At 44.1% G+C, this 20,341-nt stretch overlaps 1 protein-coding gene and 1 long non-coding RNA gene across 9 annotated transcripts in view; both read right to left on the bottom strand.

Annotated features, from left to right (window-relative positions):
• The window catches only part of LOC308594073, a 75,737-nt gene that overhangs the window by 11,633 nt on the left and 43,763 nt on the right, over positions 1 to 20,341 (bottom strand). The window lies entirely within an intron of this gene.
• The window catches only part of PACS2 (phosphofurin acidic cluster sorting protein 2), a 56,081-nt gene that overhangs the window by 7,312 nt on the left and 28,428 nt on the right, over positions 1 to 20,341 (bottom strand). For 4 of the 8 annotated variants that reach the window (XR_014011039.1, XM_081206244.1, XM_081206245.1 and 1 more), the window contains exons 13-21: positions 19,167 to 19,299; positions 18,096 to 18,200; positions 15,630 to 15,736; positions 11,929 to 12,083; positions 10,803 to 10,913; positions 9,610 to 9,718; positions 7,988 to 8,020; positions 2,996 to 3,038; positions 1,810 to 1,852 (exon numbers count right to left, since the gene is read on the bottom strand). Coding sequence is in view for 6 of the 8 variants with exons in the window: in XM_081206244.1 (XP_081062370.1) it covers positions 1,810 to 1,852; positions 2,996 to 3,038; positions 7,988 to 8,020; positions 9,610 to 9,718; positions 10,803 to 10,913; positions 11,929 to 12,083; positions 15,630 to 15,736; positions 18,096 to 18,200; positions 19,167 to 19,299 (839 nt within the window). In the remaining 2 variants the exon portion in view is untranslated. The remainder of the gene's footprint in view (positions 1 to 1,809; positions 1,853 to 2,995; positions 3,039 to 7,987; positions 8,021 to 9,609; positions 9,719 to 10,802; positions 10,914 to 11,928; positions 12,084 to 15,629; positions 15,737 to 18,095; positions 18,201 to 19,166; positions 19,300 to 20,341) is intronic. The other 4 variants (XR_014011040.1, XM_081206249.1, XM_081206246.1 and 1 more) reach the window with 2 other exon arrangements.

Raw genomic sequence — 20,341 nt, 5'->3', positions numbered from 1 at the left:
AATAACAGATATTGCTATCATGCCTATTATAAAATAAGCCTGTGAGAATGAGCTATCTTAATATTAGCTAAGCACTGAGAAAATGTTAGGCACTTATTAAGTAATTAACATATAATATTATGCTTTATTATTATCAGTGATGATAGTCGTAGTAGTAATACTGTAATATTGACAATGGCAGAAGAATTCAGAGGATCTAGATCAGGCTGGGGGGGAGTAGAAAAGTGGAGTAGCAATTTGTTTTAAAGTGTAAATTTTGTAATTTTCCACAATCCTTTTATGAATATTTTTTCAATATTCGATTGAAGTTGAAGTACACATATTACGACACACACAGAGAGGGGGAAAGAAAACTAATGTGAATAAGAAAGAGTATAATGAAAATGAAGTTATACCTTCCCAAATTACTCACAAGCCAGGTTAGTGTATTTTTCCAAAGAAATGAGATAAATGATAACAAATTGCTGATTCAGCTTTGCTGTAGGGGCTCTCCAGAGCTTTGATCCCAATTTGCTCACACAAAGCTGACATGGAGGTTAAATTATATTCTCTTTATTGAGCATTCATTCTTATTGGTTTTCAGGGTGTCTCTATGGCAGTGAGCATCCAGCCTGCTTTCCTTCTGATTTCCTTGAGGGTGTTTGTGAGGGATCAGTGGAGGAGACAGAACAAAGTGAGCTTGTGTCGTTTGGAGGCTTCGCTTTTGTGCGTGTTTTGCTGTGTGCTCTGCTTCAGAACATGGTCTGAAGGGGACGGCTACTGCTGAGAGGAAGTTAGTCAGGGGTCTACGGAGAGCCATGTGGATGAAAAATGATACTGACAGACACAGCATTCAACCTATAGCAAAGGACTACCCCAGAATCGGTCACGACTGGACCTAATGGTCAGGGGTCCCCTTTACCTTTAATCTTTATGAGGCTATGGGTAGGAATTATAATAATAATAATAATAATAATAATAATATATTTATACCCCACTCATCTGGCTGGGCTTCCCCAGCCACTCTGGGCGGCTTCCAACAAAATATGAAAACACCGTAATACATCAAACATTAAAAGCTTCCCTAAACAGGGCTACCTTCAGATGTCTTCTAAAAGTCTGGTAGTTGTTGTTCTCTTTGACATCTGGTGGGAGGGCGTTCCACAGGGAAGGCGCCACTACCGAGAAGGCCCTCTGCCTGGTTCCCTGTAACCTGGCTTCTCGCAATGAGGGAACCGCCAGAAGGCCCTCGGTGCTGGACCTCAGTGTCCGGGTAGAACGATGGGGGTGGAGACGCTCCTTCAGATATACTGGACCAAGGCCGTTTAGGGCTTTAAAGGTCAACACCAACACTTTGAATTGTGTTCGGAAGCTGAAAGACCTTGTGAGCATGCAATGGAGTGAGGTCAGTGGACTAGGGAGACTACACTAGTCCCCTAAATGTTCAAGGTAAATTAGAGTATTAAAGCATTAAAGCCTGGTGCCTCCTTCCCAAAGCCCGGGAAGCTTTTGCCCGGCTTAGGGAGGGAGATGTGATGCTCTGATGGGGACCAAGGGTCCTCTTGCCAAGGCAGTAGGGCTCCAGCATCTGAAAACCTTCCAGCTTTTCAAGATCCTTCTTCAACTGTGGTGCTCAGAACTGGTCGCAGAACAGAGCCGAGACTATTGCTTCCCTTGATCTGGACAATATACTTCTGTTGGGGCACTATTATAAAATACAATTGAAAAACAGACAACTGGGATCGCCTGGACTATAGTCAGACTACCGGCCTCCAACGTCCATGCCATGCTTTAGTGAGAAATTACAACATCGTTGAAAGTTTTTATTACCTGAAGTTGCAGAGGACTGTTCAACTATTCCAACTTTTACCACCTGGAGGAAGAAAAACATTTTACATAGAATTATTAGCTCTGCAATGACAGTTTAATCAGTTTCCTGTCCCCATTGAAAAGCAGCTGACTTTGTTGTTGAGGGGAGCTCAAAAGAGAAGTGCTTTGGGGGTGGGAAATGTGTCCCCACTGACTTACTAATCAGGCTAACGTTAACCGTTTTGTGGGAGGTGGGGTATTACCGGTTTGTTTTTGTTTTATTCTATATTTTGTGTTTTCATTTTGAATTTCAATGCTGCAAACTACACAGCGATCTTCAGGTGAAGGACAGTATATGAATTCAATAAATAAAAAAGTAAAATAAATAAATTTGGTTACCTGCGCTGAGGCCAAAGCGCAGTTCAGTAAATGGGAAGCATCAGTCATGAAGTATCCAAGGAAATATTGCAATTGCTCTTAATGGGACGCAAGATTCAATGTGTGCATGTGCATGTAGAACTGGGTCAGAGTTTCAGAGTGAGGGCAATACAGCTTTGGTTGCATAACATAGCCAAATATGACTGACTATGTAGCTCCACAACATCAGGATATCAACTAACATGATCTATGATTGAGAAGGAAAAGGTCATCTTCAGATTTGTTAAAAATTGTGCTGCTGCCACAGATTATGGACGTAACAGCTGTAAAAGGTAAAGGGTCCCCTGACCATTAGGTCCGGTCGTGGCCAACTCTGGGGTTGCGGCGCTCATCTTGCTTTATTGGCCGAGGGAGCCGGCATACAGCTTCTGGGTCATGTGGCCAGCATGACTAAGCCACTTCTGGTGAACCAGAGCAGCACACGGAAACGCCGTTTACCTTCCCACCAGAGCTGTACCTATTTATCTACTTGCACTTTGACGTGCTTTTGAACTGCTAGGTTGGCAGGAGCAGGGACTGAGCAACGGGAGCTCACCCCGTCACGGGGATTCAAACCGCCGACCTTCTGATCGGCAAGTCCTAGGCTCTGTGGTTTAACCCACAGTGCCACCCGCGCCACCAGCTGTAAACAGGCATAAAAAAATGTGGAAAAATGAAAGACGGGGATTTGGGGGTGTTTGTTGTAATCTCTGAAAGCACACTTTCCATCATGAAAATATTTGAGGATGAAAATTTGTCAGAGTTCTTAATGGAAAAAAATGCTACTCACTCCAACAAAAGGGATGAACTTCTGAGCAGATTCTTCATCTGGGCTAAAAAGATCAGAGAATCATGATCATTTCAAAAGCCAGAAGCTGGAAATTTTCTTATTGTTACTATCAAGCATGCAGTGGTTGCAAAAAACATGCAAGCATAGACTTCTCTATATGCCCAGAATAATTCTTCTGCTGCAAACCCATGCAGAATGAAATTTAGCCGGCACACGGACATGTGCACACAAGCATGCGCAGACACACCCTACACTCATAAAAGCAGCACACTTCTCCTTACTTTGACACTTGCGTAGTTAGAGCAACATGATTTAACATAAAGAGAAAATTTATTCAAATAATATATAAAAGAGGTGACTAACAGTATATGTATATTATGTTGAATTGCCCATTACAAGCAAATATTATGCATTTCGCAATGTAAAACTAGGTACCATTTACTTATTTTAGTGTATTCTATTTATTATATTCATATACTGCCCTTCATCACAAGATTTCAGGGCAGTTTAATGAGTAAAATACAATATAAAAACACAAGTTTTGAAAGAAAAACAACAGAAGAAAGAACCCCACCCCACACCTTCCCACAGACACATTTTAAAGGCTGTAGAATATTAATCAGCCCAAGGCCTGGTTGAAGAGGAACCTTTTCCCCAGGCACCTAAAATATAAATAATGAAGGCGCCCAGTGAGCCTTCCTGGGGAAAGCATTCATTCCACAAGCGGGGAGCCACTGCAGAAAAGGCCCGTTCTGGTTTTGCCACCTTTCAGACACAAAGAAGGGCCTCGGAGAATGAACATAAGAGTCTGGGAAGGTTTATATGAGGAGAGGCAACCCTTCAGGTAACCTAATAACACAAAATTCCCATCCAGTCCATGTGTCCAGACCATGTATCTCCACTTAAGGCAACTTTTAAAAATCGCAGCAAGCGCACAGCATATTTATCTAAAGCTTATACTCCCATTCATCGCTTTTTTATATAATGGATAGCTTTTACTGCCAGGTTGTGAAAGAACTGCCAGAGTTTGCTCTAGTCAGGGGCAAACCAACACATGCTCAAAATGGCTTCTTTCACTGCAACCAAAGGTGGTTCGTTTGCTCCAAATGAAGTGTTTTTGAGAAGCGGGGGGTATATTGTCAAACCAAGCCAGTGAGAAAGCCTTGGGATCAACTACATATTATGACAGAAAGGAAGGAAGTGAAGTGTGAAATATAAGTTTTGAACATTTGGAGACAGTGTGCTTTTGAACGCCAGTTGCTGGACGCTTGTACTCAAATCCTGCTCAAATGGTTGAATTGCACTCTTTCTTCATTTTTACTTAGAGTCTCCTATACCCCCACTAGTGCCTTTGCTTTCAAACCCAAGCATAGTTCAGAGAATGTAAGTCCCTACATAGGGATGACAGTCTGGAAAACTAAAAAATTCATCTTAGGGCCTTAAGAGTCCAATTTATCAGGTGCTGAAATGGACCGAACCCAAAGAAGTAGGTTGGTTGGATTTCAAGCGGAATTACCTCAAAAGGATTAAAATGCCACATTAGATTTTCCAGGGACTCTTCCTCTTCCAAGCACCTGAACTCATCACCATATACAGTACTCCCAAACAGACAGAAGGAAGCTTCTGCACAACACATGCGCATTCATGCAACAGTGTTTTGGTTCGTTTTTGCCATGACCAAGAATGGAGAAGGAAGGAAAGGAGGCAGGGACTTGAGTCAGTCACATAGCTGTCAACCTTTCCCTTTTCTTGCGAGGAATCCTATTTGGAATAAGGGAATTTCCCTTTAAAAAAAGGAAAAGTTGACAGCCATGGTCAGGCAGCATGACAGAGATTGTTGGGAAACTGCTTGGGAAAGAGTTCACATATACTGATGTACTAAATAACTCTAAAAATGTTTCTCTTTTTCAATTCCTCAGGTCATTAGGGCTGACTGAAAGAATGCAATAAAAGAAACTGAAAATCCCAAATACACTGGCAGAGTAATCCTATGCAGAATTACTCAGAAGGAAGTTCTGGAAGGAAGTTCTACTGAGTCTCACTGGCCTACTCCCAGCTAATTGCTGTCTTGTAGAATTTTCCGCCCTTGCACTAGATCTGTTCAAGGCCCATATAGATTTCAAGTTGCTTGCCTTTGGCCACATAAGAAATTGGGAAAGCCCCAAAGGAAAAGGGAAGGTCTAAAGAGAAATTAAAGTGCTCATTAGAGAGCTCAGCTCAGATACAGCAGTTGTTTGGGGCAGAAAGCAAGGCCCTGTGAAATCATTCCTAGTACACCCTAACATTCTTTGAAATGGCTATCATTTTTGTACCAAGTACAGTGGTGCCTCGCAAGACGAATTAATTCGTTCCGCAAGATTTTTCTTCTTGCGAGTTTTTTGTCTTGCGAAGCACGGTTTCCCATAGGAATGCATTGAAAATCAATCAATGCGTTCCTATGGAAACCGCCTTCAGACCAGGTCCGGGGACAGTCTGTCCTCCGACCTCTTCTGAAGGCTGGGGGGGGGGGGGACAAGGGCTTTTCTTCCCACCGCCAGCCTTCTGAAGGCTGGCGGTGGGAAGGAAAGCCCTTCTCCCCACCTCCTGCCCCGCAAGCTCCGGGGACAGGAGGGCTTTGCTGCCGACCGCCAGCATTTTAAAAGCCCCCGCTGTCCCGGGGCGATTTTAAAATGCTGGCGGGCGGCAGCGAAGCCTCCACTGTCCCGGGGCGATTTTAAAATGCTGGCGGGTGGCAGCGAAGCCTCCGCTGTCCCAGGGCGATTTTAAAATGCTGGCGGGCGGCAGCGAAGGCTTCGCTGCCGCCTGCCAGCATTTTAAGATCGCCCGGGACAGCGGAGAAGTCTCCGCTGTCCTGGGAAGGTAGGCGGGGGGGGAGCAAAGACTTTTGCCCCCCGCCGGCCTTCAGAAGAGGTCCAGGACCTCTTCTGAAGGCCGGCGGTGGGCGAAAGTCTTTGCTCCCAACCGCCAGCATTTTAAAAGAGGTCCCCGGAGATTTCCCTATGGGCTTTCGTCTTGCGAAGCAAGCCCATAGGGAAATTCGTCTTGCAGAACGACTCAAAAACGGAAAACTCTTTCGTCTTGCGAGTTTTTCGTTTTGCGAGGCGTTCGTCTTGCGAGGCACCACTGTACTTACATAATCCTGAACTAGTAAAATTGCACCAACTTTGCTTCACATACTATTATTAACAGAGTGGCTTAATTGGGACTGTTACGCTCTGAGTGTGACACACAAACACAGTCGTATCCACACTCGTTGAAGTTACATTTCTATGGAAAGCATGGATGGGAAAGACGGCAACAGATACAATTATGACACTTCCAAAAATATTATTCCTTTTAAAAAAATATTCTACTCAAAATGGACCTAAGTAATTATAGAATGTCCAAAACCACTGATAGACTTTACTTGGGGCAAGAAAAAACCTAGCGTATCTGCTAGGACATTAATAAATACAATAAAATGGAGGGTGCTCTTTTCCCTCTATATGTAAATACTGTGATGCAGCAATGTGAGCACACTTACTATCATGGAGTCACTCGGATCATTTAACTGAACTGGAACAGAATAATGGTCCATTTATGGACCGTTTAATATGAATAAGTGCCCCATGATAGCTCCAGATTTGTCTACAGTGTCTATGTCCCCACCTTTTTCAAGACTTTGCTTTTTTTCATTTCCACATTTGCTTTCGTTGCCTAATAATATGGATTTCCAAAAAACCCATTCAAGCCAATACAAGCTGGGATTTTCCAATAGAAAGATTTCCCAGGCTCCATTCTTGTTTCTGGAGTTCTGAATGTATACCAAAAAGGGATGGATAAAGTCCATTGTGAAAGATATTTGGGGAAATTCTATCTCTCTTCCAAATCAATTTAATATTGCTAAAGTGAAGATGAAACAAAACCATTACAGTGGTGCCCCGCAAGACGAACGCCTCGGAAGACGAAAAACTCGCTAGACGAAGGAGTTTTTCGTTTTCTTAGCTGCTTCACAAAACGCATTTCCCTATGGGCTTGCTTTGCAAAATGAAGCTTGCCCCGCAAGCTCTGGGGATAGCGGGGAAGCGCGCGCGCCTTCCCCTCTGTCCCCGGAGATTGCGGGGAAGGCAACGGGGAGAAGCAATCTTCTCCCCGCTGCCCCTTGCTTTAAACAGGTCCGGGGACAGAGGGGAAGGCGCGCGGCGCTTCCCCTCTGTCCCCGGACGGTCTCCATAGGAACGCATTGATTGATTTTCAATGCATTCCTATGGGAAACCGTGCTTCGCAAGACGAAAAACTCGCAAGAAGAAAAAACTTGCGGAACGAATTAATTTCGTCTTGCGAGGCACCACTGTATTACTACAGGATAATAGCATAGCAATTCCTAAAGCAAAAAAATAAGCAGGTGTCAACCTCTTCATCCCTAGCATTTAGGCTAAAGTCCACCAATGAGACAAGGGGCTGATGATTTTGGAGTTCCCATGGCCACTGCTTTCCAGAGAAATGCAACTTTAGTGTGTCTTCCAAACACCTTATGTAGAACAAAGAGGGCAAGCTAAGCAGCATGCAGAATGGTCCAAGCCATACCAGCCTCCTTACCACAATTGCTACAGCATATGCAGAGAGGGAGGGGGTATGTGAATTGGAAAAAATGTTATATGGGCTATTTCAGAACTTGCTGAGCTAAATAACCAACCAGCCAGCATTGAAGTGCGTGAGCACTAACTTACGGAATGACCTATACAACCTTTACCCCATCTGTTCTGTATTTGTGGAAGTCATTCTTGAGTAAATGCCTTTTACTCTTGATTCTTTTGGACAATGTATTCTGCCTCTTCAAATAATGTCAAAAGTTGTGCATATATATATATATATATATATATATATATATATATATATATATTATACAAATTGAACATTCCAGCCTTATAAATACCATGAAGGTGGTGAAAGACCAGGAAAGGAAAAAAATATGTACAGGATAACAAGAGGGTGATCCAGACAGACAAGTACCTTATATTAAATTCAAAATGAAAGTTCTTTTTCCTTTTCAGAAGCAATCAAAAGAAAAATAAATAAATTATTATACTTATGGAGACAAACAAAATGTTAACACTGGATCCCAGAGGGTTGGAAGCCACAACAGAGCCAATCCTCCTTAACTTTCCACTGCTATGGCAACCGCCTTGGGCCATGTTGGAGAAGAAGCTGCCACGCTGTGGGTCCTCCCCATTCTGACATTAACCCAGTTCTTTCGGGGGGGGGCAGTGCGTGGAGAGGAGCTGCAGTGTCGGCTTCTCTCACGTGGTCCCATCTCACATTATCGTGGTAGTGTGGGAAAACTCAGCACTGCTGCAAGTCCAGTTCTGCTGAGTGACAGGCATCTCCCACCTTAATAAGGACTAGCAGGAATGGCCTGCTTTTGGATAGATGAGAGAGACTGCGGTCAGAACTTTGGTAGGCAAGCACCTTTCCCAATTGCGTTAACTACTAAACCGTTTTTAGATCATAAATAATAATAATTTATTATTTATACCCCACCCATCTGGCTGAGTTTCCCCAGCCACTCTGCTCCCAATCGAATATTAAAAACACAATACAGCATTAAACATTAAAAACTTCCCTAAACAGGGGATGCCTTCAGATGTCTTTTAATAATAGGATAGCTGCTTATTTCCTTGACATCTGATGGGAGGGCATTCCACAGGGCGGGCGCCACTACCGAGAAGGCCCTGTAACCTCACTTCTCGCAATGAGGGAACCGCCAGAAATTATAGGTAGCAATGATAACTCAATTCACCTTTTCAAACTTTAAACCAGCCTGAACGGATTTGCATTCAGTCTGATGTGCTTATGGAATCGTAGAATTGTGTAGATTTTAAGGGGCCCCTAGGGTCATCCAGTCTAACCCCTGCAATGCAATGCTTGTTGCCTTTGATTTTCTACACCAGGATTTTGGGATTCTCCCCCCCCCCCCAATGTTAAGCTTTACTCTTTGTTTGGGGTGGAGGAGGCATCCTATCAATTTCCAAGAAAGCGAAGCTTCTCTAATTTGTGAGGCTGTGTCATATAGTTACATCCAGCAGCGCTGCACCTTCCAATGTTGTTAAAGTAACATGAGAAGCCTGAATCACATGTGCTGTGCAGCTGAAAAGCTCTTCATGTTATACAGATGGCACAGGACAAAATGGCAATGCTGAGATTCCCACACTACCAAGCCAATACACTGGTACCTCAGATTAAGAACTTAATTCATTCCGAAGGTCCACTCTTAACCTGAAACTGTTCTTAACCTGAGGTACCACTTTAGCTAATGGGGCCTCCCACTGCTGCTGAGGGATTTCTGTTCTCTTCCTGAGGCAAAGTTCTTAACCCGAGGTACTATTTCTGGGTTAGCGGAGTCTGTAACCTGAAGCGTATGTAACCCGAGGTTCCACTGTACAAGGACCTAGCTGCCTTTCTGTAACATCACTTGGGCTGCATTCAAAGTACAAATATTTCCGCAAACAGTACTTTGCTTTGAATTGATTATTATCGAAAGTGCTATTGACTGGCTTATCCAACTTGGAAAATGTCGTCCAGCTGCCCGGATTTCCTGGCTACCAAGGAGAAGTTGCTTTTTCATAAAAATGTACCTTTTCTGCTTGTAGGTCAACATGGCTTCTGCAATGGGCAACTGGTGGGCACAGTTTGCTCCCACTAGGTACTGAGTTATTCTGGAGACAATATCAGGTGATTCCTGGACTGAAACAGAGAGAGAGAGAAAAAGAAGCACAACGACCATTTGCCATGCATTTGGAAGGATCTGCAAGTCCATCCATCCATTCATCCACCCAATTTATACCCCACCCTTCCTCCCGAAGGGGCCCAGAGTAGCAAGAACTGCTTGCTGAATCTACCTACTCCCAACTTTTCTGTTTCCAACAACAACCAGTCAGAGTCATAAGGATGGTGATGACTGTTCTGATCTTTGTATACAACACATCCATAGAGCATTTTTTCCTCAAATAAACCTCTTTTTCACATTTACTTTTAAAAATAATATGGCCACGTCACCTCCAACGGCCTTATTTTCTCTGTAGCTGCTTAAGAGTGTTGTGACATGGCATCTGTTACCCGAATTCAACAGGGTAGAATGGAAGATACCAACCACGGCTACCTTCTCCCAGCTCCAGGTGGGAGGACTTGAGATACTATTAGACTCTAAAAGGAAAATTCAACAGCTGAATACAATATTCTGCATCTCAAGGAGAATCAAACCGAATTTGTGGAAAGCTGTGGAATTATGGGAAGGAATCGGCATATCTTTGATGCCCCCAGTGCTGTTACGGACGGACATTGGAAACTGGGAAGGCAAAAGATTCAGAAAGCAAAGCACAGAAATTGCCTTACTGTGAAATTCTGTTTTCAGAGGATGCCTTAGGGCATTGCCACTAATGAGATGCTGCCTCCTAGTGAAGCCAGCAGGCTCAGTAGGCAATGCTGCTTCTTCGCTGCCCAGACCCTCTTGGCAGCAGAAAGCAGCTTCCCTCCAAATGCTGCAACTGAAACAAAAAAACTGCAGAACCATGGAGGACCACCCATCATCAACTGGCATAGACAGGAAAGAAGCACCCCCAGAACATGAAGGGAGGAAATGTCCTCTGGCACCCTCTGGAGATAGAAATTTGTGGCAAGGAAATTTCCTCTTTTCCAGAGGCACCGGAGGGCATTTCCACTAATGGGACACAACAGGTATTAGCGGTAATGCCCTCCAGTAAACAATTATTCTTTTTCAAAGTTATCAATTCAGGCAACCTTATGCAAATAAGTATTAAGACAGCCTTACCAGCATTTTGTGCTTCAAGTCTGTTAAATAAATCTTTCCAGGACAAATCTTGGAAGAAGTAGTTATACTGACAATCAACGGAACCCAGATACTTTGCCACCGGATGACAACCTGTAAATAACACAAAAAATAAATCCGTTCTGTATGGCAGATGCACATTAGCAGTCCAGAATATATTACGTCTATACCCCTTTAGTGGTCAGAAGAAAGGAAATCCCAACTTATTGCCTTCAGGGTGAAGATGTGCTCAAAATTGTGAAAAGCCGCTGAAATTCAGTTTCTTCTTCCTCTTCTGGGTTGTGAGACGTTCTTAGTGTTTTTAAATGGAAAGTAAGTGGTCACAAACAAGGCGGCAGAAACAAAGGTAGGAAATAAAGCAGGACGCTCCTTATTATATACAACTTTGTTACATAATAAAAATCTTCCGTGGTGTTGGGAGACGTCAGATTACTACAGCATTATATGCTTGCGGCCTGTTGCCCCTATTGAGATTCCTCCTGTAGCATTCTGCACTAGCTGCAATTTCCAGATGTCTTCAAGGGCAGACCCATGTAAAGTGAATTACAGTAGTCCAGCTTAGATGTTACCACAGCCCAAGTAACCGTGCCCAGGCTATCCCTTATGCAGAAATGGCAGTGGTTGGCACATCAGCACAGGCACTCCTAACCACTGAGGCCAGCTGGCCCTCAAGGAACAACCATGGTTCCAGGAGCATCCCAGACTATGGACCTGCCCCTTCAAGGGGTGTGTGGCCCCATTAAGAACAGGTCATTCTGCCAACTCCTGCACACTGGAACAGTCCACTTATAGCACTTCTGTCTTGGTTAGATTCAGTTCCAATTTGCAATGCACACTGGAAGGAACTATAAATAACCTCCACTCCAGCTGAAGCTCTGACTGCTAGCTATCCTTCTCATTCTGCCACAGAGTTTGGAAAGGGAGTGATAGGAAAGTGCTGGTATTCTAGAGGCTGCCATTGCTATATTTAATATCCAGCAACCCTGTACAAGAGCATTCTAACCAGAGCAGACAACACAACTTGAACAGACAAACAGTTCCTGTGTTGTGATGTAGTGAGAAAGAGGTTAATTCAAAGGAAGAAGAAAGGACAGAAAAGCTTGCTTACCTACTGGTATGATAAGAAATCTCATGTAGCTCAGCCAGTCTGGGGTTTTGTGAGACAGTTGTTCTACAAAGAGCCTCAGCACAGCACTGAGGTAATTCTGGGCTCCCGCAATTGCAATTTTAATTGGATTGGGAGGCTGAGAATTGCAGTTGCAGCTGAAGAGAGAGGGAACATTACTGCTTTTAAATAAAATCCAGAGATTGATGGGTATTTTGTACCACGTACATTATTAACCTAACTGTAAGTACATACTCATGACAGAAGGTCAAGACTGAAAGCAAGTAGGCACTCAGCGACTTCCTACCAGAGCACAGATTTAAACAAGGGGCTTCCAAATTTGTGCTTTGGTCTCTTAGACAGCCTGGGAACGCAGCTTATGAACCAGAAGAGAATCATTCACGTGACTCCCATTTTCTTTAGTCAAAGGACAGGAGGTTTGTTTAAAAAGATAGGAACAGTGGCATGCGTGCTGTTTCTTTGGTTTGCTTGCTTCTTTTTGCTATGTTTTTGTTCCAACTGTAAGAAAGTTATGATTAATCAGACAAATAGTCCACAACAATCTTAATTTTGTATGCAAGTCACCTTCGGCACCACCAGTACGCTAGCTACAGGGCAGATCATTTGCTTCGCATGCAGAAGGTTCCACATTCTATCCCTGGCACCTCCAGGTAGGGTCGGAAATATCATTGGATTGAAACCCTGGAGAGCCACTGCCGGGATGGACCAATGGGCTGACTTCTCCTAAGGTGGCTTCCTATGTACTTGCCAGTATTAGGAAGCTCCCTTAGACCAGGTTACAAAACCGATCCTTCCAACTCAGCGGTGGCTCTTTGGAGTTTCAAATTGAACCGGAGACCTTTTGCATACAGAGCATCAACCGAGTTACAGCCAAGGGTGGCCTAAGCGGTGTTGGAGCTTCCGTTGCGCCCGAGCTCAAATGGCTCTCCTCCATGACATACTTCGGAATCCATCGCTCTCCTCCGACAGTGATTAACGACCTAAGCCTTTAATGAGGCTTCAGGCATGCTTCCCCATTACGCAGAGTATCCAAACAGCAGAAGGGCGAGAAATATATGCTACATCGCTACGTTTATTGCTAACTACTCAGGACAGAAAAGAATGTGCATCTGCTCTCTGTGAGAGTCAGTGAACAACTGGAACAAAGAAACAGGAAACCAGTAACATCAACATCCGTCTCCCATGAGACTTCCAAAAGTCTGGAATGTAAACAGAGTCTTGTGACTCCAAAAACTGCACAGTGTCATGACAGAAATCTAACAAGCGGTCACACTGCCTGAGTCTCAGGGAATGGACTCAAGAGGTTGAGACGGAGGAGGAATAGGGCACACACAAACACATACACACACACACACACACACACACACACACCCTCCTTGTCCCAACACTGCAGGAGAAGAGGAATGCAGCTTTGATTTACAGCAGGGGGTTGAGGGGTTGGAGGAAAGTCACAGCTCAGAGACAGATGAACCAAAGAATTGGGAAGTGTTAGAAGAAGGGGGCAGGGAGACAGAGGCAGGGCAGGACAGCCAGCTGACACGTTGTCACTGGAGAGTATTTCTAACCCCCTTCTCCCAGAACGCGGCGTTTGTTAAGAGTTCCGGAAGGAAGAATCAGAGACATATGGCCACGAACGGCCTTTATAGGGGGAGATGCTGTTGCTAGGAAGGAGGGAGGAGGAGCCCAGTTGGAGCAACGCCACTGTCCAGGCTTACCACGTTCTTTTGTCTCTCACTATTCTGAATGAATAAACTCATTAAAAAGGACTCTACCTTATTTCCTCTGCTCTTGCTGCAACCGGGGGAGGAACAGCTTTCCTGTGGGGGGTCAGGTGGGATTACTATGAGGAATTATTAAATATGGAGCAAGCCATTATGTCAGCAATGAAAGAATTGCGGTGACTGGGTTTGATTCACTGACAATAATTTCTGGACAAATCCCACAAGCCTCTGCACCTCTGCCATTTGCTTTCTCTACGCCTGACAGGCACGTATAAGCATTCTAAACACAGACCAGTTGCCGGTTGCTTCACCAGGCATCCTGGGCCATAAAGATAGTAGGTAGCTTCTTTGATGTACCTTTCTTTAGTTTGTTAATCTAAGGGCCAGGAAGAGAGTTCACAAGGAGATGGTAAATACTACCTGTCCTTCCTCTCCTGTTTACTGCCGTTTATGACCTCTGGAGTTTGCTCGGCGTACAGCTTCCGGGTCATGTGGCCAGCATGACTAAGCCGCTTCTGGCAAACCAGAGCAGCGCACGGAAACACCGTTTAGTTTCCCGCCGGAGCGGTACCTATTTATCTACTTGCACTTGGACATGCTTTCGAACTGCTAGGTTGGCAGGAGCAAGGACCGAGCAACGGAAGCTCACCCCGTTGCAGGGATTTGAACCGCCGACCTTCTGATCGGCAAGTCCTAGGCTCTGTGGTTAGGAAGAAGCAAAAGGGGCCTTCCTCAGAGCAAGTCATTCTGCGTGGGATGGCCACGAAAGTGCCTGTGCCACGGCCAGTTTGCTGTGACAGCAAAGGTTGTGTTGGGGCTGTTGGGGGTCATGTGCTGCAGAAGCTCAGCTCGCCACTTACGCTCGTCCCAGAAAACAGCCATCTATCAAGAGTTGTCTTTATACAGATGTTACAAGCAGGCTTCTACTCAATACATAATGGTATCTCACCAGGAGATTAGGAAGCTACTGGGGAGGACATTAGCTTACAACGGCATGTTTTAAACCAAGTTTCAGGCTCTTTATAGGGAAATACAGACAATTAAAAGGGGGGGATGCATTCCTGCAGAGGGCAACATAGAAAATGGATACTGACTGAAGTAATTTTGGATTCAAGCAGTAAAAGCAGTGGGGTACCACACAGCCTGGTGCTTATAGCTAGCAAATTTATGGAAATGTGTTTCATCTGTCTTTCAGTTTGTAGGGAGGCTGGGTCATTCATTATGTTGAGTGCCCAGCTTCCTCAGTGAGCGTCCCTCTATGACACGGTTATCTACCAGCATCTCCGCTGATAAAACAATGAACAGGGTGGTGATACAATGACGACTGCAATATCACAAGTGGACTCTGTATTACGTTTGCAATTGTTCAAGATAAAATCCATTTTGGAAAGAGAAGAAATGAGCACGGAACTACTGATATATTACAAGTGAGCTCTTTATTTGTTGTGTCTGCAGTTGTTTAAGACGAAACCTATCTGGGAAAGAAACTACTTTTGCCATTTTTATGGACGTTTACAGAGAGCTGCCTTGGTGACAGTGTCAACTGCAGAATCTCTCCTGAGCCTTGCCTTCCCTCCCTGAACATCTGTGGTTGGCTTCACCCATCTGCCTTTATAGAAAAGTCGGTTTCTTATGTCTCAGACAGACGCATTGTAAAAACTTTCGCTTGTAAACTTAAACATATTGGTAAAATAGTGAAGTGGTTTTAGAAAAAACATCTCTCTTGCTAGACTTCATCAGGGAAAGTCAACTCAAATTCTCCTTAGGGACGAGAGTTGTGGCCTTATTTTTTACCAGCAATAAAATTTAGGGCTGCTCTGCTGGGCCCATGCACAAGAGTCTGGGACACAGCAGGCGGCCCTGGGAGGGTGTGTGTATATCTGCAGAGAGGGAATGTGTATACACACACACACACACACACACACACACACAACTATCATTTTTTTTAAAAAAAGAACTTACTATCTCTGTATTCTAGAGACAATGGTGCTGAAAGCTGCCTGGATATCTGCAGAGGAGCACGTGCAGACGATTGGAAGGCCATGCTTTTGCAAGATATCTGAAAGAAACTGAGAATGATATACAAGTCTGTAAAAAAAAGGACCTTCTATATATATTTTTAATGCATTGTTGATTTATTTTAGTTATTTCTGTACTGTCCTTTTATAAAACACTCCTGGCAATTTACATCGTATTTTATTAACATAAATTGATTCAAACATGGCCGCAGTGGCCAACAATCCTTCAAGCAAACTAGCTTGAGAAAATTGTTGGGGTTTGTTAAGGTCTCCTGGAATCCAAGAACTGTAGAGTTGGAAGGGACTCTGGGGGTCATTTAGAAGAGGAAGAATTTGGATTTGATATCCCACTTTATCACTACCCGAAGGAGTCTCAAAGAGGCTAACATTCTCCTTTCCCTTCCTCCCCCACAACAAACACTCTGTGAGGTGAGTGGGGCTGAGAGACTTCAGAGAAGTGTGACTGGCCCAAGATCACCCAGCAGCTGCATGTGGAGGAGCGGAGAAGCGAACCCGGTTCACCAGATTACGAGTCCACCGCTCTTAACCACTACACCACAACTAAATAATCCCTAATAGGTGGCCATCCAACCTCTGCCTGAAAGCCTCCAAGGAAGGAGAGTTCTACTGTCAAACAGCTCTTACTGTCAGGAATTCCTCCCCCCCATGTTTCTTGTAATTTGAATCCACTGCTTTGGGTCCTAGCTCTAAGGAACTCTTCGAAAGAAGAAACACTGGATGCCATTGAGTGGGGGTATCTGTTAAGCACAGCAAAATATGTTGTGAGGACAAGAACGTTCCCTAACTTTATTTCAAAGCACAGCTCTGTATTTCAAAATTGCGTCCAGCTGTTGGGGAGGCAACATAGCACAGAGAACCAAGCAGCTAGGGGCATTATAGCTCAGGTGAGCGAGCAAATCTGACCTTAATGTTTTTATACTTATTAACGATTAAAGAATATCAGTGACTATCTGTGCCCTGTTATTGTTGAGAGCAGGGGTAGGCAACCTAAGGCCCGTGGACCGGGTGCGGCCCAATCGCCTTCTCAATCCGGCCCACGGGTGGTCTGGGAATCAGCGTGGTTTTTACATGAGTAGTGTTAAGTTGTGGGTGAACATATCAGACGACACAGCGATTCTTCAAACAGCTCTTGTTTATTCACAGGCCAGGACAGAACTGAATTGATGGGTTCAGCCAGCCTGCTTATATAGAGCTCCACTAGAACGCAACAGTAACCATTTTCTGGAACTATCCAATCACTGAACGTCACTTTCAATCCCTTATTTGCATATGTGGACCTGAGTGAAAACTATCTACAGTATCCCCCTGCTGCCCCAGGGTGAGAACTTCAGTACATAACAAGTAGAATGTGTCCTTTTATTTAATATGCATCTCCGGGTTATTTGTGGGGCATAGGAATTTGTTTGTTTCCCCCCCAAAAAAATATAGTCCGGCCCCCCCACATGGTCTGAGGGACGGTGGACCGGCCCACAGCTGAAAACGGTTGCTGACCCCTGGTTGAGAGTCTTCCTTTGTGGTATGTTCCTGAAGTTTCTTCATTTGGTGAGAGCTAGATAAGTTTCACACCTACTGCAATCAGATTTCCCTGCGATTCCAGGTTCGGGACCCTCCGTGGGTTTGAACGCTGTCCAAAAGCGGATGCAAATTTTGTGACAAAAAAATATGTAAAGTACTTTTTACGTAATGAACCAAACCCAGCTTGGGCGGACCAAATTTGTGATTGGTACTATTTAATTTGTGCATTAATTATCTAGTGAGCAGTAAAGCAGCCAAGTTGGCAAAGCCACCGGACTACTCAGCGAACATCCAAGGAGCCTGCCATAGAAGTACTGCAATAGAAGCGCCACAAATGGGCAACACATGGGCGGTAAATTAAGTTCAACGAATGTGCAGCTGCAATCCTAACCCCACTTACCTGAGAGTAATATCTACTGAATTCGGAAGGGCTTGCTTCTGAGTAGGAATGGTTAGGATTGCCCTGTAAATGTACTGATGCACACGGAACCAAAAAATTGCAACAAGAACTTCGGTGACTAACCAGAAGGGACAAATTCGGCAGCATGACAAGAGGAAATTCTATTTCACAAGGGACTGAAAGTAAAATTGCCAGTATTGCAATTGAACAGGTGAAAAAGGGCAACCAAATGATCTGGGGACTGGAACATTTAGGGCAGGCATAGGCAAACTCCGGCCCTCTAGATGTTTTGAGACTACAATTCCCATCATCCCTGACCAGTGGGTCCTTCTAGCTAGGGATGATGGGAATTGTAGTTCCAAAACATCTGGAGGACCGGAGTTTGCCTATGCCTGATTTAGGGGTCTGTCTGCAGTTGGCCCTTTGTGGTTTAAGCTAAAATGACCGTGTATTTATCACTCCAAATCTCCTTACCTGTCCTTGCCAGTCGGAGGTATTAATCAGAATGATATTTTCTGGTAGCTGATCATCTGAGATCAAGATGTGATTCAACTGGTCGTACACAGTTTTCCTAGGGATCTGTAAATAAATGAAAGAAGCCCTTAAGATTCCTCATTTATTGGAACAAGCTCTATTACCCAGCTATTTAAATAAATGTTCAGTCTAAATCACTCCCACAATCTTATGTGTTTTTCTTCAGCCCATAAAGCTAGGACATCTATGAAGTGATGTCAAATATGAAGCGCACCCAAAATAATTGGCTTGATTTGAACATCTAGGCACACTGTTTTGCCACTTGTCCATAGAGTTGCCAATTCCTGACTTGCTGAGGATCAAGGGATTATTGAAGATGACTTGGAAACTTCAGCTGGTCCAAAATATAACAGTTGAGTTACTGGCTGGGGTTCCATTTAGATCTCATATAGCCTCCTTTGAATGAAGGAAGCAATGAATGTTTATTTGCGTCAGCCATCGGCCATAGCAATAAAACAACAGTACAATATACACAAGAACAGAAACAAAAAGTTAATTATATAAAATACATTTTAGGGTTTTGAATTGGTAGTCAAATAGTGAATCTTATTCTTATTCTGATTGCCCCAGCTAAAAACAGTTTAATGATTCTATAATATTAATTATTTCTCTCTGTAAGATGAGACTGGTGGTACTTTTATTCTGGTTTATTTTGTCTCTTTTGTTGTGTGTTGAGCATACACACACACACACACACACACACACACATATATATGGGGTTGGACTCGATGGCCCTTGTGGTCTCTTCCAACTCTATGATTCTATGATTCTATATATATATATATATATATATATATATATATATATATATATATTATATTCCTAAAAAATAGAGAATCTTTATTGCACGTTCTGGTGCACATGCTGGGAGCTGTTACTAACTCCAAACCCCAAAACTTGAGATCCCCTCCAAAACTATGACAAAGCTTTGAGATGGTTTTGCAGCATGCCCCCAGAAGTACCATACATGTGGAGGAGGATGCCCCCTTGGCACTGAACAGCCCATTTCACCTGCAAGCGATGCCTGGTGCCTGGAGAGCGTTCGTTGTCCAGGCTGTTGGCTCTCTCATTCTGCTGCTTCGCCGGCTGCCTTTCCTTCAGAGATGTGCTTCTGCCTCTGCGTCCCATATACTTTGCTTCCGATCTGCCAAAGGAGAACATGGGGACCTTTATCAAGAAAACCAAAACGGCACACATGCTGCTCACTGTATTACAACTTTCCTGGGCCAGCAGGAAATATCAATGTTGGTTGCTGGTTTTTTAACCTACCAGCAGATTAAAGTGCAATTGTTTTTTTATTTATCTTTTAAAACTCTATCCTGCCTAATACAGTGGTACGTCAGGTTACAGATGCTTCGTGTTACAGACACTTCGGGTTACAGACGCTTCAGGTTACAAACTCCGCTAACCAGGAAGTGGTTGCTCCAGGTTAAGAACTTTGCCCCAGGATAAGAACGGAAACCAGCGGCACAGTGGCAGTGGGAGGCCCCATTAGTGAAAGCACGCTTCAGGTTAAGAACCTTTTCAGGTTAAGAACAGACCTCTGGAACGAATTAAGTTCTTAACCCGAGGTACCACTGTAACTGAATGAAGCACAAAGCAGCTAACAAATCAACAACAGCATATTAAAAAAAAACATTTCCAAATTAAACACAACCACACAAATATTGCTATAAATCTAAATGAGTAACAATTTAGGGAACTGGGCATATATAGCCTGGTAAAGAGGAGACGGAGAGGAGGTATAATAGCCATTTCCAAATATCTAAAGGGCTGGCACATGGAAAATGGAGCAAGCACGTGTTCTCCTGCTCCGGAAGGTTGGACTCGAACCCATGGCTTCAAGTTACAAGAAAGGAGATTCTGACTAAACATCAGGAAGAACTTTCTGACAGTAAGAGTTGTTTGACAGTGGAACAGTCTCCCTTGGGATGTTGTGGACTCTCCTTCCTTGGAGGCTTCTAAGCAGAGGTTGGATGGCCATCTGTCAGGGATACTTTAGTTGAGACTCCTACATTGCAGGGGGTTGGACTAGATGTTCCCCTGGGGTCCCTTCTGTCACAGGACTGCCAAGGGATGCCTTGCAGTCGGCGGGGGGGGGGGGAGAGAAGAAGAGTCAGAGTGGGAACAGTCAGAAGGAAATGGTTGGGAAATGACGGAAGGGGAAGAGGGGGAGAGCCAGGAGG

The sequence above is a fragment of the Podarcis bocagei genome (assembly GCF_964188305.1).
Source record: "Podarcis bocagei genome assembly, chromosome: 8".
NCBI classification, from domain to species: domain Eukaryota; kingdom Metazoa; phylum Chordata; class Lepidosauria; order Squamata; family Lacertidae; genus Podarcis; species Podarcis bocagei.
This window is presented reverse-complemented; position numbering and strand designations above follow the sequence as displayed.